At 50.3% G+C, this 15,476-nt stretch overlaps 8 protein-coding genes across 8 annotated transcripts; 2 read left to right on the top strand and 6 right to left on the bottom strand.

The window, feature by feature from the left end:
* Positions 1-144: 144 nt before the first annotated feature.
* On the bottom strand, positions 145-965 carry M430DRAFT_38394 (hypothetical protein; the record flags this gene model as incomplete). Its single annotated transcript, XM_024867239.1, has 3 exons — positions 832-965; positions 391-692; positions 145-344 (listed from the first exon to the last, which is right to left on the bottom strand). Exons 1-3 carry the CDS (start codon positions 903-905, stop codon positions 145-147), a joined length of 576 nt encoding a protein of 191 aa, XP_024725168.1. The 5' UTR covers positions 906-965.
* An 800-nt stretch (positions 966-1,765) lies between these two features.
* Positions 1,766-3,978, bottom strand: M430DRAFT_91627 (hypothetical protein; the record flags this gene model as incomplete). The annotated part of the gene is made up of 7 exons (XM_024869671.1): positions 1,766-2,061; positions 2,233-2,557; positions 2,612-2,782; positions 2,838-2,936; positions 2,988-3,217; positions 3,272-3,344; positions 3,391-3,978. The coding sequence occupies 7 exons, from the start codon at positions 3,976-3,978 to the stop codon at positions 1,766-1,768; spliced, it is 1,782 nt and encodes a 593-aa protein (XP_024725167.1).
* Positions 3,979-4,668: 690 nt separating this feature from the next.
* M430DRAFT_14904 (hypothetical protein) lies at positions 4,669-5,787 on the top strand (the record flags this gene model as incomplete). Its single annotated transcript, XM_024863146.1, has 1 exon — positions 4,669-5,787. The coding sequence occupies one exon, from the start codon at positions 4,669-4,671 to the stop codon at positions 5,785-5,787; it is 1,119 nt and encodes a 372-aa protein (XP_024725166.1).
* Positions 5,788-6,086: 299 nt separating this feature from the next.
* M430DRAFT_156629 (hypothetical protein) lies at positions 6,087-7,692 on the bottom strand. Its single transcript, XM_024863297.1, has one exon. It carries the CDS (start codon positions 7,382-7,384, stop codon positions 6,392-6,394), a length of 993 nt encoding a protein of 330 aa, XP_024725165.1. The 5' UTR covers positions 7,385-7,692; the 3' UTR covers positions 6,087-6,391.
* Positions 7,693-8,015: 323 nt separating this feature from the next.
* On the bottom strand, positions 8,016-8,925 carry M430DRAFT_156631 (hypothetical protein). The gene has a single exon (XM_024863298.1). It carries the CDS (start codon positions 8,874-8,876, stop codon positions 8,130-8,132), a length of 747 nt encoding a protein of 248 aa, XP_024725164.1. The 5' UTR covers positions 8,877-8,925; the 3' UTR covers positions 8,016-8,129.
* A 174-nt stretch (positions 8,926-9,099) lies between these two features.
* Positions 9,100-10,753, top strand: M430DRAFT_32300 (hypothetical protein). Its single transcript, XM_024866141.1, has one exon. It carries the CDS (start codon positions 9,151-9,153, stop codon positions 10,627-10,629), a length of 1,479 nt encoding a protein of 492 aa, XP_024725163.1. The 5' UTR covers positions 9,100-9,150; the 3' UTR covers positions 10,630-10,753.
* Positions 10,726-11,871, bottom strand: M430DRAFT_156622 (hypothetical protein). Its single transcript, XM_024863296.1, has 3 exons — positions 11,340-11,871; positions 10,906-11,232; positions 10,726-10,881 (listed from the first exon to the last, which is right to left on the bottom strand). Exons 1-2 carry the CDS (start codon positions 11,493-11,495, stop codon positions 10,924-10,926), a joined length of 465 nt encoding a protein of 154 aa, XP_024725162.1. The 5' UTR covers positions 11,496-11,871; the 3' UTR covers positions 10,726-10,881; positions 10,906-10,923.
* A 967-nt stretch (positions 11,872-12,838) lies between these two features.
* Positions 12,839-15,003, bottom strand: M430DRAFT_131366 (glycoside hydrolase family 76 protein). The gene is made up of 5 exons (XM_024862186.1): positions 14,658-15,003; positions 14,481-14,600; positions 14,120-14,429; positions 13,778-14,069; positions 12,839-13,718 (listed from the first exon to the last, which is right to left on the bottom strand). Exons 1-5 carry the CDS (start codon positions 14,746-14,748, stop codon positions 13,152-13,154), a joined length of 1,380 nt encoding a protein of 459 aa, XP_024725161.1. The 5' UTR covers positions 14,749-15,003; the 3' UTR covers positions 12,839-13,151.
* Between the last annotated feature and the right edge of the window lie 473 nt (positions 15,004-15,476).

The following is a 15,476-nucleotide window of genomic DNA, read 5'->3' as shown; positions in this document are numbered from 1 at the left end:
TACTGTCCTTTTGACGAAGTGTCCTTTTTTTACGAAATAAACTACAAAGCTACACGAGAAAACAGAAAAGGAGAAGAAAAGGAGAAGTCTTGATCATGTGACTTCTCTTCGCGCAGTTCGAGACCTACATATACCACCCGGGTTTCAGACCCTTAGTCGGGGTCCGTACTCGTACTCGTTCAAGTGAGGTATTTGGCGAAGTTCCCATACTTCTACACGTCTGTCTAGTTGAATCCGTCGTTTCAAACCTCCATGAGTAAATGTTGCCATACGAGAGGCTTCGTCCAGGACTAAGCTGATTTCTCCGGTTGAGAATCCATCTGTGTCCTGAACATACGAATAGTCTGCATAGTTGTAGTCAGCCGTCTCGACTTGAGACCACTTATGTACCGGAGCTGATTGGAAGAACATTGATGTCAACTTCGCGTTCATTCCACCACCTATGGTACTTGTCGTCTAGGTTGGTAGAGCAGGAGCTTGGGAGTCTTTCAGCATGAGAATAAAGCGTATGGCGCCCATAACTGAGCTTAGGGCTACCGTTGGCAAGTTTTGGAGAGCTATAGGAGACAGTCAGGGTCAAACAATCTAGAAGGTCTTTACTGCGATCGTCCAGGTCATTGTCATCAAGCTCTGAATCGTCGGGGTCAGCATCGCCCTGAACAGGAGTAAGACTTTGGAACCTATTCTTGGGGCTTTATATATTAGACTTTTACCCACATCAACCGGCGTCGGTCACAGTCAGTGCGTTGATTTGGTATATTTATCTTCGAATTCTCGCCAGGAGCAGTGGTCTCCCGAAAGTACTCGCATCTCTTCTCTTGACATCGTCACCAAGGCAAGCTCAAAAGTCTTCCAGGTCCAAACCCGTAGGTATTCCGATCCTGGCGGAAATGGCTATGCGCCATGATAGATCATCTTTCAAGACAGGATCGGCGCAGTATTCAACAGCGGGTGCCAAATTCGAAGGGAAAGCAGTTGTCAGAAAAGCAGTAAATAATGACTCTGTCCAGACTTACTGGAGACTTTATTAGTAGGTAGATGCATATCCAACTCGCAAGATTATATAACCCACTACATCTCCTTCTTTCACGGCATTCTTGGCCAATATCTCGCTGGCGGGCTCTTCAAGTTTGATAACCTTGCGAAAACCTTCGCGAACCTCATCTGCCCGGTATAATTAGAGGTGTTATGTGTCTGTTAAAGCGTACAGATAGCTTGCGTTTAGTTTCAAAACAAATGGGGATATCAAGCTTGGGGGAGTTTGAAGATCAGAAGTTCCAGAACATTTCTGCGTGGTTGGAAGATGAGATAAACAGGGTAGAGGGTACAGAGCAGAGAAGAGCAAGTTTTGAGGTGTTGAATGATGGAGTAGAATGTTGAATAATCGTTCAATAAGATGTGTGGGAAGTGTACAGGATGGATGGATGAAGGATGGGACTCATGGAAGCCATAAGGCAGCCACCCCGCACGGCCACAGCCGCTCAACCAATGGACAAGGTACGGTCCAGGGATGGGTAGGTGGATTATTTATAGATATACCCTGAGGCGGGGTGTGGGGCTAGGTGGGGGTGGGTACATCAACATCAGAAACCCAGGACCCCATAACCAATTCTCGGGTACTGGAATGACTTATGTAGTAGGTGGTAAGTAGTAGAAGGTGGTTGCATTTCTCTGCAGTTACATCTATTTTTTGGAGAGTACCGCTGACTAGTCAGAAGCAATGTGATTTCTAAGTTGCTTCTACAACAGTCGGCATTGTCTCTGTCTAATCCGTGGGAATTGCCCAAGCCTTTTTGTTGTAGGTGCTAGGCCAGACACCATTCTTGCCAGGCGCTAAAACTCCCTTTGGATCAAGCGCATTCTTGATCTGCTCATTAAGTTTCATCTGGGCGTTGTCATTGAAGTTGTAGGTTCCTGCGATTTGGTCCATGACTGCAAGGTGAGTACGGTACTCGCCCCATCCATATGCCGCACAGTCATCAATCAACGTCCGAATAAGCCAATGGGCCTTCTTCTTGGATTCTGGGTCTTCGCGATCGAAGACTATACAGACGATGTGGTCTGTTAAAAGTGTCAGTGAGAGTTACCTAAGGGTTGGTGTCTCTAGGGCCCGAGGATCTTGTTTGATGCATTGAGAGGGCACTAGTCGAATAGAACTTGGAAGGCATATCTCTGCCTTCTAAGGAAGCCACGGTCTGGGGATATATAATACGAAATTGGGAATAGACTCACGCATTTCTCTCATTCCAACGACGAAATCTCCAATAAAATCCAACCCAGCTTCATCGCACCGCTTCTTTGTCACTTGATATTGTAAAGTTGCGTCGTCGCCGGATATCTTTGCAATTGGCGAGAAGAAGAGATGAGCACCGTTTGGAAGCCAATCAACCCATCTAAGTTCATCAAAAGTAGGTATACCCTGAAGCGTCAAGGCTCTGGTACGAAGGACAGAGTATTCCTCGTGTCGGTCCTCTGGGAAGTAGAATTTTGCCCCTGGGACTGCAGAGAAGGCTTTCTTAATGATGCTCCACAGAGCTTCACGAATTGGCTCTGGCCCCTAGAAATGATTGTGAGCACTCGACCGACAACGAGTCAGGAATTCTGAACTTACGTAAAGAGCGCCGTAAAAGTTCCAGCGGCCAAGGTCAAGCTTCTTCGCAATTTCGTCCAACTCAGCATCGGTCAGTGGTTTATCGGAATTGCTGAAACTTTTCTTATTTCCGTGTACTGCAGCGTCCATTAAAATAGACCGCAAAGTCGGTACATTCTGTAGAACCATTTGCTAAACCAGAATCTGTCAGCTACTGAGTCAATCAAGATATCAAACTGCCACTGACTATGCGGAGCGGACGTATAATATCCATTACTTGGTGGAGGTCCTCATCCCTTGGGAACGTGATCATATAGGCTTGGTAGCCGCCGGGGTTTGGCATTAACTAGGGAGTTTTAGTGGTAGCTTAACCAGTGTGTTGTTCATAGGTAGTTACCCAAATTCCCATCTTGACGACAATCCCAAGGTTGCTCTGAGTGAATATGCCATCGTTGTAGGGACCGAAACCATAATTAAACAGGTGCCAGGCCTTGTTACCGGGTTGTTCATCAGGCCTTAAGCCGTCTCTGTGGCCAGATGTTTTGTCGGGTAAGGCTCCCATGCCCGTACGGATGAGTTCGCCATTTGGAAGTACGACTTCCATACCGCAGTGCATCATGAAATGATCTATGAGCCAGTCAACACATGACTTGAAGCCATTCAGAAAGAAGGGCTTCTTACCTCCATATGGGGTATAACCAACACCTCTCTCGATGGTGTTTCCAATTATAGAGCCACCTCCCAAATCAGGAACCTAGAAGGCTATTAGTAGTTGAATTTAGGAATCATGAAGTACTCACATCTATCCAGACTTTCTCCCTCAGATTATGCTTTTCCAGATACTCATGCAGGTCGAAATATGTCACACCAGGTTCGACCAATGCATAAGCATCTTCTGTGTTGACCTCCAGGATACGATTCATGTTCTTCCCCAATTCTAGGCAAATGCTACCTGGTACTCGAGGTGCAGCCCCTCCATAGCCAGTGTTTCTTCCAATCGAGAACGGCCAGACGGGGATATCAAACTCATTGCAAAGACGCATCATTTCTTGTACCTCGGGCACGTTTCGAGGGGAGATGGTCGCTGAGCAGACAAAATAGGATCGGTCCAAAACAGCATGCATATCATGCGTTTTGTTGGGCTCCTTGTAGGTGCCATCAATCAACTGATCCGAGGTCTCGACGATGAAAACGTTCTCGGCACCACAGATGGCCTTGGCACGGCTGATGAAATCCGCAAACTGCTCAGAGCTGGTTCCGGGAGGAAGAACTAGGGGATCACCACTTGATCGGCTAGTGACTCCATTTGGCTCTTTAAGCTTTGTAGCAGTCTTTGGATGATGAGGGATGCCACCATTGGTATGGTCCACCGTTGCTGAGGGCGCCATGCTAGCGTTGGGCTTTCCGATGGTTGTATGAGATTGGATACTTTCAGATAGAAAAGAGGATTCCCAACGAAGATTGATAACGGTTTGGGGAGGTGTTGCTTTGAGCAGTTCGAGTCGGTTACATGGCATGCATATAAGTCCTTGGGGACGACAAGAGAATGGTCGGACAAGCGGAAGAAGAGAGTGTAAGCGTTCCCCAATTCGATATGGCACTATGGTATTGGTGATGTTGGGACATGTTGGAAGAGGCGTTCGGAGGGTTTGTAGGGCATTCCCAGCGCACTGGAGATGGAGGCGTGGAGAAGCGCGGGGTAAAATGGTGGGGTTGATGTGCTAGCCCGCATCGGCAGATGTTTATTTGGACGTCGGCCTCCCCCCTTTTCGCGTATGGTCGGCCTTCCCCCTTTCCCCGTATCGTCGATCCCCCCTTTTCCCCATATTGAGCTCCCCCATTTCCTCGTGTCGTCGGCCTTCCCCCTGCCCCCGCCTCGGCCTCCCCAGACTGAATCTCCAGTTCGTCCGGAATCTGTCCGTAGGCAGCGTCGGGAGAGTCGAACGGCAGACTGGGCTGGGCGATGCTGTCCTCCGCCCTTCTGGCCCATTTAACTGGGAATTGAGATTTCAGGAGGTGACTTGTGCGGCTTGTGCAGGAGAAAGAGAAAGAGACCGCTCAAACCTCTCAGCACGGCAATGACTTCCGTCCAGCGTTCAAAGGCGGTAGTGCTTACAGAGAGCAACACGCCTCTTCAAATCTGGGAGCGCGATGTTCCTCCTCCAGCTGACGGCTGCATCAATATTAGGGTTTTAAGGGCGGGTGTTTGTGGTACGGATCCTCATCTATGGAAGGGAGACCAGACCTTGGGTGGCCCAGTTGTCCTCGGACACGAGGGCCTTGGGCAAATCATCGAGCTTGGGAAGGGTGTCACCACAGATCATGCCAGCAGTCCTATTGCAGTTGGTGACATTGTATACTGGAACCCAATCAGGCCTTGCAACTCCTGTTACGATTGTACGGTAACGCAGGATTTCACGGCGTGTACCAACGGTACGTTCTGGTCGCCTGCAAATCAATCCCAAGTTTGGGCAAGCTATACCGAGGTGGCCACCCTGTTGCCAAATAACTCCTTCTATCGAGTCGACCAACGAGTGCCGCTCGATGCATACATTGCACTGGGCTGTGCTCTTCCTACCATGCTTCAGGCGGTTGACGCTCTTGGTGGGATCAGCCGCGGTTGCACTGTCGTTGTCCAAGGTGCTGGCCCCGTAGGATTGGCCGCAATCATGCTGTCAAAGCTTGCAGGCGCGGAGCACATTGTGTGCATTGAAGGCAACAAAGCACGTCTCCAGCAGGCCGTAGGTTTTGGAGTAACGATTCCCATCGACATGCGAAGCCCGGAACTCGCCAGCATGGAGCAGCGCCGCGGATATATCAGCAGAGCTGTGGGCGCTCGAGGTGTGAACTTGGTCGTCGAGTGCAGTGGAAATGCTGCGGCTTTCGAAGAGGGTATAAATCTATTGGCTCGTAGTGGAAAGTACCTCCTTGTTGGTACATGGGCGGGTTCAAGTAAGGTCGCCGTATCCCCTTTCCAAGTTGTCCAGAATGCCCTCACTATCATCGGGTCCACCTACGCTTCCCCTGGACATTACTATCGTGCCATCAAAGTTGTCCAGGCCAACCATCGCCACTTTCCTTTGGTCGAGTGTGTTACGCATCGATATGAATTGGCCGATGCGCAGAGAGCACTGGAGGACGTTGCCGCTGGAAAGGTTACCAAAGCGGTTATCTTTCCGCAGGGCATAGATAAATGAAGAAAGATGACGGACTGCTCTGTATAGACTAGCATCTTCTGCCATACCCATCATGAATGTATCTTTAAGATTCAAATTCTTGCTGCAAGCTTAGGCCTCTTCTTTTGGTCCGGGTGTCCCAGATAGACACTATTTCGTGACTTCTCATTGATGTGCTTTGCCAAGATTAATTGTGAGCCTTGCCTTGCATTGTAAAACGAACTCCAATTGGATTCTTGTTGCTAGGTCATCAGTCTAGGTAGGTACCTTACCTTGGTAAGGACTGGATGGACCATTTTACTTAAACGAAGCATTCAAGAGACACTCAAGTATTCGGGTATGACACCTCCCCAACTTACCAATTCTAGACGAAGGTGCCCTCCAAGCGCAATCTCAGGCCAGTTAGATCGTGCTATTTACACCTCGTCTCTTCGCCAGTCGCAAACCGTACTATCAGAGCACGATACACGAATCGATGCATGATAGGTTCATATTCGAATGAAAACCTATTCTAATATCTACAAGACGCCCGTATGTGCAACATGTCAGAAGCAACGAGACTTGACCGAGCTATAGTCGCAGATTCTTTATCCTGTCTGTCAGTTCTCCAACGAACCTATCCAGCTCAGCTCTCCGCATCCTGTACACCTGCCTCCTCCCCATCCTGTATGTCTGTCCCATCCGCATCCTGAACACCTGTCTCCTCCCCATCCTGCACACGTGTCTCCTCCGCATCCTGTATGCCTGTCTCCGCCATCTTCTTCGCCAGCTCTGCCAATTCCGCCAACTTTGCTTCTTTGTCCGCCCGTCTCATTGCTCGTAATTCCTCTACTGGAAATACCTTCGCAACCTCAGTGCCATCCTTATAGCAGAGTGTGTCCTTTTGCCACAGCTCTCCGCCAAACTCCGCGTTGATACGCGTCATCGCCTTCTCCATCCGCTCATACACCTTCATCTCCTTCTCTGGATCCTCGAAATCGATGGATGCCAAATGCCGTAGATCTAGGTCCAGTAAGATTTTCCTCTTTGCCTGTCCTAGACTGTTCCAGCTCGGGATGGATCTCAAGGAAATCGGGTAAAGCTCGAGGATTCCCGGAAGGATTGTTTGACTATCTCGTTTCTTCAGCATATTTTCGAAGATATCTTGGAGAGAGATGGTCGGCCTGAGCGTGAGGGTCTCCATCTTCCTCGAATGACCTTCTCTCATCCCTAAATACTCCAAAGACAAAAGGACATGAAATGCACTGAAGCATTTACTCGATTCTCCCAACTCATGGAACTCGATTGAGATTTCCGCGTGTCGTATCAGATCGAAAGGGAATCTTTTGAAGTGGCCGAAAAAATTGTTGACATCATTAAGGCGGACGGTGTTGTGTTCCCAGAACAAGTCCTTGCACTCCTCGTAAATCTGCTTGCACGTCCGGAGTATAGAGAGGCTGATGGCTTCCGTGGGATCCGAAGACAGCAGGCTCTGCGCGGATGGTACAGCCTTGAACCGACCGTTGATTCTAAAGGGCGGTACTGGTACGAAGTAGATGACGCCGGTAGGGGCAAGGACGTGGAGATAGATCTGATCCCGGATCTCACGCGGCATACCTTGCAGCAAAATGGACGCCATGACGATATTCCGATCCACTCTCAACTGTGGAAATGGTACAAGGATGTTTAGGAGTAGAACTGGAGGTTAAAGTGGCAGGTGACAGGCGCGAGTCGGATGGAGAGGCCAGGCGCGTATCAGCCGCGCGACTGTATGATGAGGTTCTTGATGTGAGTCAATATCGATTCGCTTCCACCGTATTGCTGTAATGAATTGGATAAATCAGGAGCCCGCATTCACTGCCTTATCGTGGTACCTCCTGGTCGTCCAATGCCTAGTTATCAGAAGGTCTCGGCAATGGCATACAACGCGTACAGTGAAGTTGCTTCTCTGATTCAGCTCCAGGTCACACGCATACTCCCCTCTTGCTCCGCTTCTGAATCTCTCTCCACTTGGGAGCTGAAATCACAGATCTGACCTTGGAAGCGGCCTCGACCGAGATAGATAGACGATGCCACCAGGGTTTCCAGAACGTAGGTTCAAATCGCTTTGTAAAGATCCGCTTTGATGCTGGTGGAGTCGTGCCACAGCAAAGCATCCGCTTCTGCCGTTGTGGGAGTGTGTGGTCAGAGACTGGCACACCTGAATGGAAAAAATAGATGCGGAAAAATCGAGACACGTCCGAGAATATAGCAATAAGAAACTCTTGTTTCGTATCCAGGTAGGCACTCACTCGTACACCGAGTTGGATACCATTCAACTCAATCCACCAAAAGATAAGGAGAAAACAGGAAGTACTTATACTGTGTTAATATGTACGCAGTCGCTATCTGGCGGACGACCCTCCCACAATAAACTGTACTTCACCATCTCTTGGATCCAGGTTGAAGGCTTGAACAACCTGTTTCTGGTCTTTGAAGCACAGTACTCCGTCAACCCATAACTCACCACGCAAGGTATCATGCATCTTCTTGAGAAACTCGTATGTCTGGCTCGGATCTAGCAGCATCTCCCTCAGCCACATCTGTTTGCCCCAGTGGGAAAATTGTGGCCATCCAGTATTAATCACCATCGTAGTCCGGGCCGAGGATTCTCGATATAACCTCCCATCCACGGGAACGCCATGTATCATCAGATCTAACTCCTCATGGAACTCATCGACGCTGCGAGGCCTGTCCCGCACAGCAGTCAGGGTAATAGATCGCAGGCTTCCGTTCCGCGACCATCCTGCGAGTGCCTGGAACGCGGTGCTCATCCATTCCAGCTCGTCTCGGTCAAGCAGTGCCAGGTATATTTTCAGATGCTGTACGTATTTGACGCTCCTAAATTTCCACAGATCGTTGAGCTTGTGGGTGAGCTGCGTAGGTTCCCGCAGCTTAAGACCGTTGTGCAGCCAGATGATATCCTTGCACTCTCTGCGGATCTGCTTGCATGTCCGGACAAGAGACAGGGAGCGTGCGACTTCAAGCGTCCACGGGGAGAGGGTGACAACGCCCGATGGAGATGCCAGGACGAAGGTGTATATCTGGTCGCGAATCTCCCTGGGGAAGACTTCGAGAAATGGGCGTGTCATGTCCGTGTTGGAAGCTTTTATTCGCGCCGTTTGCCACGAACGAATAAATACACCGACAAGGAAAACGTGAAGCGGCCTGTCTTAGCGAAAACCACTCTACGCGAGTCGCGTGAATCCGACGCGTCTCTTGTCGCGTTGCCCAACCTCCTAGTCTCCTCGTCAACATGAAAATAAATCTCATGGTCAAGAACCACCACCGGCTCTCACCTTCCACCAGTTACTCTGCATGATTTGAACATAGTTTCATACACCATTGTACCTGCATACTTTCACCATGCCAGCAGCTATTAAACGGCGCAAGGTGACTGCGACGTCCAAGAACGCATCTTCCCCTAACACCAGGTCTCGGGGAATCGAAGCCTTTGCTAGGGTTTCGAAGGCAAGCAGCACTCAGACAGCTGGTACCGAGAAGAAGGATTATGATACCATAGCAATTACCCCTTACTCTACGACTGAGAAGAAGAGGAAGTTGGACAGCAGCGACGAGGAAAGCACTGCAGAGCAAGCTTCAACTCCTCTCTCTGCTATTATCAAGCACCGTGATATCAAGCCGTTACCTCCTCGACGGTCACAGAGTTCCCAGCTATTCCCACAAACTCCACATAGGCCACTCCTGAAAGCAGGCTCGTCCACCGACACCCCCACAAACGGTGCAAGAACTCTCTTCGAGCACCTCCTCGTATCCTCGAAGCCTCCTGCAGGATCATCATCTCTCAGCAGCGACTCCCCTCCAAGTCCACCTCCTGCGAAGCTCGACCCCCCTAAACCCACCCCTGCATCAGCTCATGACCTTCCAACCGAATTACTTGACCTCATAAATCTACACGCAGCATTCCTCACGGCACTATCACTTTACTATGCGCATAATGGAGCACACTCGCCTGCAGATCTGCGGATCCTTTGTACAGACGTTGCTCGAGTTTGGGGGAAACGCCAAGTCACGTTGGAAGACATTCGAAGGAGTCTTGGGGTTACGAACTCGGGTATCCCAGAAGATACGAATGACCGTCGAATATCCAGACTCGGCCTGTCTGATTATGGACACGGGAAAATTTGCATTGAGATAAAAAATGCTTCTGGAAAGGCGGGCAGGTTGGCCCGCCCTGTGAATGAAGTTTTATTAAACGAAATATTTGTGCGAGAGTTGAAAACCTCATGGGATGAGAGGAGAGCAAGTGGCATGGAGGCAATGGAATTCATCGGGACCTTGCCATTGGAGCCAATAACGACCTGCTCGTCATTGGTCAAGATGTCGCCATTACTTGCAAAGGGGCAACGAAGATTAGATTACCTCAAAAGCGGAATCACTGTCAAGAAAGAGGCCGCCAAGGAGAAATCGCCAGTCGAGACATCCAACGGTACCAAGCCAACCCTCCTCGAGCGTCTACGGGCGAAGCAACTCCACCAGTCCACTCTTCCGGCGGCACCATCGAAGGCAGAAATCGCCCGGAAAGCGGCATTGCAAAGGATCGATGAGGTTGTTGCAGTGTTGAGCATCCTGAGCACCTCGACCTCCATTGGCCAACAGCGGATCTCGTTTACTCTGCCAACTGTTCTGGGAAGACTCTGCGATTCTTTTAAGACGCCGATATCAAAGGAAGAGGGGGCTACTTGTGTTAGGCTTCTTGCTTCGGAAATAGCACCGGAATGGGTCCGCATTGTCAAGATGGGTAAAGTCGAGGCTCTTGTGGTAAACAGGGATGCTCGGCCAACTGAGTTGGATATCAAGGAACGCGTAAAGCGTGCAGCTTGAATCTTGTACTTGTATACACGAACTTTTGTATTATACGCACGGTCACTGGATACCCACGGATGGATTTGGATGCTCGGTGCACGGAGAAATGGGCGATGATAGATGAGTTCAATGAATGGATTGAGACAATTTGACAATTTGACCGTCCTTCTTTCTATCCCTGGTTTTGTGTGACTTATCTGATTGTAAACCATGAAGAAGCACGAAGAGTGCTTTGCAGCCTCCCGTCTTATGCCAGGTCGCGTTGACCGTCTATCCACCGAACCGCTTGACTACGTATCCCTCCTCGACCGATTACTTCTTCTTCGGACCAAACTTCGGAGCGCCAATATCGCTCCCCCGCAACTTGATGCCCAGAACCCTCTCCATGCTCGCCAGGATCTTCTGGTCAGGGGCAGCGGTGCCCCTCTCGAAATCAGCGACGATGCTCGCCGTCGTGTTGCACTTGGTGGCCAGGTCCTTCTGGGTCATCTTGGGCTCCATCTTCTGCCGCCGCTCCGAGATGACGGAGCCCACTTCCTTGCCGACGGTGCTAGGCTTGACGATATCGTCGGATCGGTCGACCTTGGTCAGATGCTGACCTTCGATACCTGGTTTGGAGGCCTGGGTTTCATCACGGGTTAGTAAGGAGCTTGCTTGTAGGCGCGGGGGGGCGAGGGCGAGGGGCGGGGGGCAAAATTTCGGAGGGGGGAGCAAAAACGAAAACGTACAGAGTTCCCAGCACCGTATTTCTTCTCCGTGCCGATGACAGCGCCGCTTCTTTGGGCGGCGTTGAGCGCGCTCTTGCCGCGCACGACCGTCTCACGAGCGACTCCGCCGCCGCGGGTCTTGCTTCCAATTTTCGTGACGCTGTCCCAGTCATCCATGGTGTGTGTGCGTGAGCGTGAGAAGAGAGGAAGAAGATAATAAGTAATCAGAGGAGGTTTTTTTTTGTTCGGTTTTGGTCGCGGGAAATAGGGAGATGAGAAAAGCGAATGCTGTTGTGTTGGGGTGTTTTGCGCGGTGAATGAGTGTTTTGTTGTTGTTGGTTGGTGTTGTGAGGCAGTGAGAGTAATGTTGTGTGAGAGAGGCGGGGAGGGGGGTAAAGTAGTAAGAATGGGTGGAAAGTTGGAGATGGTGACGAGAGCGAGCGACAAGGCTGTGGCTTGAGTGGCGCGGTAGGAAGTGTGGCGCTTGGATTACATCAGCACCCACGCGTGATCGCCCTCCCGATTCGGATGTGCGTTTGATTCTCAATCGTTGCTATTAGTTGAAGATATAGTTGTCTTCCAACAGAATCTTGCTCTGCTTTGCTGCCCTCGGGATATGTGTTGCACAACCCATCTTGGATTGGAAACATGCAGTGCTACATTCTAGACATATCGTTATCGCCTCCCCTCAACCGCATTTCCCATACCAACATCTCCCTAGAACTCTTGTCAGTAGTAGCCAGTCGAGGAATTTCTTGACATTCTATTCTTTCTTTATCAGCATTCTTTCTCTCTTTTCCTATGTTTTTTTGAACTGTATTCTCCCTCAAACCTATGCGTTCCACGAGTGTCATGCACCAACACCAAGTCCACCAACCCCACCGTCGTCGCAAAAGGCCACAAATATCACTCTTTGCAATTCTCCAAGATCCTGCGATGCTTCACATCTGATAACCGGAGTACCCATACGCTCGGAGTTCATGTTATACATACCACAAATCCCACAACCCCTCTCAACGCCCTCCCTCCTAACTATCTCCGATCCCTCTCTTTTTCACGACACCAGGGCCCATGCGTATTATACACATCATCATCAGCCGTCATGATTAATTATCTCATTCCGAAAAATATGGACTGAGAGGTATCTCTTTGAGCTCAGGTATGTCTAGACAGTCTAGTCCTTGGACCGTGGTAGTTGACCTCCCCCGCTGAGTCTTCTGAGTGTATGTGTTTTTGGAGAACCTTTTTGTGAAAAGGAAGGGAAGGGGTGCTTGGTGTGGATTGTAAGGTAGGTAGGTAGTTTTGCTGAGATAGGGAGGCGTCAGGGGCATGGCAAGAGGAGGGCATGATGGGGATTTTTTGGGATTTTTTTTTATATTTTCACAAAGTATCCAGTAAAATAACCCATACCAGGTCGCACGCATATTTCATATCCCGGGTTTCTTGGACGTGCGAGGTTACCAAAAAAAAAAATCATATTTCACTACCCAAACAGATGAGAGGCCCTCTCCTTGTGAACAGACACGCTCGGTGAACCGTCCATCGTCATGTGCCTCGTCAAACCCGCCATCCTGAACCCCGAAACTCCTCTCCAAATCTCGAATGGGATTCAATGTAGCAATGCCACGCCACGTACGAGACTTGAGTACTGCATGACAATAAAAATGAGATTCCCCCTCCGGCCGCCCTTCCCATTTTAATATTACCCACCACCTAAGACCCCCAATTAATCCATGTCACATTTTCAGACAAGCCCTTGTCTACCTACACCCCACCGACAGAGAGAGAAGGTAATAAATAAAACAGCTGTGGGGAGTTGAGAACGCCACGGTATTAGACGCTCATCCATCCGAACATGCCCGTGACTCCCAGGAGCACGAAGGTCGTGAGGATGCCCGCGCCGGCCTTCGCACCCGTTGTCGGAGGTGAGATCGCCGCCGGGTTCTCTACGCTCTGAGAGCCGGCGTTGGGATTACCAACACTCGTTCCACCTGTTTGGTTGGTGACCGGGGGCGCGACATGGACGAAGGGTATCATATTCGTGATAATGACTGACATGGCGGCCATCTCTTGACCTACACCTTGCGTCCCATCCCAATCTGTTCCTTTCGACCAACTCAGTCCACACATCCGGCCATTTGCGCCACCCGAACACTGCTTCGCCGCTGCAACTGCTGAGGTCTTGAGCACAGGCATGATGGTATCGTACGTGTAAGGAGCCAGCTGGGTCGTTGTGGCGAGCCAGCGGGTTAGGTAGGATTTAAAGCTGTACATATCCGTTGTGCAGGTGAGCTTGGGCTCGCAGGCGACTTCGTAAGCGATGCCATTGGGGAAGAAGGTGTCCAATGTCGAATTGATGAGTCCGTCCAATCGTCCTTTCCAGATTTCACTGCCATTTGTCTATGGAGCTTCTGTTAGCGAGTGTCAAGCCAGGATACATGGCACAGGCGTCCACCTACATAGTTGTACATGTTTGCAGCGCCCAGGGTCCATACGGCCATATTGTAGGAGAACTGGACCTTGTTGATATCCGTGCAGTTGGTTTCGATATGGGCACCATCGTAAATTCTGTAGTCCTCGTCCATCAACCCAACACTCCTGATCCAATCCCAGATCACTTCGACATGTTGAGCGTAACTATCGTTGCCAGTGTACCTGGCGAGACGTGCACCAATATTGAAGAAGCAGCCATTGGCAATGGAGTTCTTGTAATCATAACCAGTGAGGTAAGGATAGACTTGCCAACGCAATCTACAGACATTAGTCAGAGGGCGGAAGCCCGAGGTATTATAAGAACTCACCCTCCACCACATGTGTTATCCGGTCTGACGGCCTGGGTATTGAAGACTGCCTGCGCCAACGAGAGCCACGACGGCTGGTTCGGTGGGGGGTTCTGAAAGTTCGTCTCGGCGGCTAACATGGCGGTCATTCCCCAGAAGGCTTGATCATCGTTACCCATGGACTGCGACCAATTCGAAGGCATCATATCGTCGTGTTCACCAACCTGGAACTGGATTCCCTGCTCGATGACATCGTTGTATGAAGTATCGCCCGTGTAATGCCAATAGTCGATCAGTGCTCCCCACATCGCACCAGATTCCCACCAGTAGTCTGGAGCCTGTCAGCCTTCTCCGGGGCGTTTGGGGATATCTCGACACTCACATCCCCAGGTTGGATTCGGGGGAGGCCCAGGCAGCACGCCAGGAATCCCTCCGGACTGATTTCCCTTGTAGTATGTCATCATATCATAGGCGATAGTTGCAGCGGCATTCTTGATCGAATCTAGGGCACGAGCGTCAGCATCGAAGGGACTTCTGAGTTCGGGGCGCATGTTTATACCTGGCGAGTTGAGATCAAGGTCGATAGCCGACGCAAGATGGCCTCCGAGAAGTAGCGCAGCCGCAGCGCGTGAGAAGAAGCCGGAAAACATCTCGGCGAGGTTGTCTGGATCAGATTGGGAGTCGGCAGAGGAGGAGAGGGCAGACGGATGAAACGAGTGGACGTCGAATGCTTCTTCGCGGATATGCGGACGGTTACACGGCGCACATCGGAGAAGGGGATCGGAACGAAAGGACAGGCAAGAGAGGTCGTGAACGAGAAGCGATCGTGGGGTGTAGAGAGGTCGTGACGAGGGAGAGGAGAGGCCGTCGTCGAGAGCGAAGGTGAAGATGGATGTGAACGAATGGTGGTGGACTAAGGCGCTTCGCGAAGGGGGGTCGCTGACCACCTGGTAATATTTTATTACCGTACTGGGCAGAAAAGGCTGCCCGTATTTACCGTGCTCGCACCTCTCCGAGTCCCTGATTCGTCTAAAATATGTTACTATTACCGAGTTATACCGTAAATCAATCTACACCCTCTTATTGGCGTTAAACTTGCGGTAAACATGCAATGGCATCATGGCGCAGAGGCCAACCCGAAACGGGGCTGTGCAAAGATTTACTGAAATAATGGGGTTTACTGGGATGATTACATCATGATTTACTGTATTTCATTTGCAACACTCCATATATAATTTGGAGAAGGCCGAGGATCAAGAGAAGCTGAAACTGACCGCTGGACCGGACAACATATAGGGAGGTTGGTACCTACAACACAGCGCCTGTGAAGGATGCGATATAAAGATACCAGGGCTGGCTTATCGTCGTGGGGCGTTTA

Source organism: Amorphotheca resinae, assembly GCF_003019875.1.
Source record: "Amorphotheca resinae ATCC 22711 unplaced genomic scaffold M430scaffold_1, whole genome shotgun sequence".
Lineage (NCBI taxonomy): Eukaryota > Fungi > Ascomycota > Leotiomycetes > Helotiales > Amorphothecaceae > Amorphotheca > Amorphotheca resinae.
Note: the sequence above shows the minus strand (reverse complement) of the source record. Positions and strands in the feature narration are given on the sequence as shown.

Excerpts from the sequence above, each read along its gene's own strand:
- M430DRAFT_131366 (XM_024862186.1), bottom strand. The coding sequence starts at position 14,748 with ATGTTTTCCGGCTTCTTCTCACGCGCTGCGGCTGCGCTACTTCTCGGA. Across the intron at positions 14,601-14,657 it reads CCTTGATCTCAACTCGCCAG|ATTCGATCAAGAATGCCGCT; the intron begins GTATAAACATGC and ends CTCGTGCCCTAG. Across the intron at positions 13,719-13,777 it reads CTGCAAACATGTACAACTAT|ACAAATGGCAGTGAAATCTG; the intron begins GTAGGTGGACGC and ends GAAGCTCCATAG.
- M430DRAFT_156622 (XM_024863296.1), bottom strand. The coding sequence starts at position 11,495 with ATGGATGACTGGGACAGCGTCACGAAAATTGGAAGCAAGACCCGCGGC. Across the intron at positions 11,233-11,339 it reads AATACGGTGCTGGGAACTCT|GCCTCCAAACCAGGTATCGA; the intron begins GTACGTTTTCGT and ends GATGAAACCCAG.
- M430DRAFT_156629 (XM_024863297.1), bottom strand. The coding sequence starts at position 7,384 with ATGGCGTCCATTTTGCTGCAAGGTATGCCGCGTGAGATCCGGGATCAG.
- M430DRAFT_32300 (XM_024866141.1), top strand. The coding sequence starts at position 9,151 with ATGCCAGCAGCTATTAAACGGCGCAAGGTGACTGCGACGTCCAAGAAC.
- M430DRAFT_156631 (XM_024863298.1), bottom strand. The coding sequence starts at position 8,876 with ATGACACGCCCATTTCTCGAAGTCTTCCCCAGGGAGATTCGCGACCAG.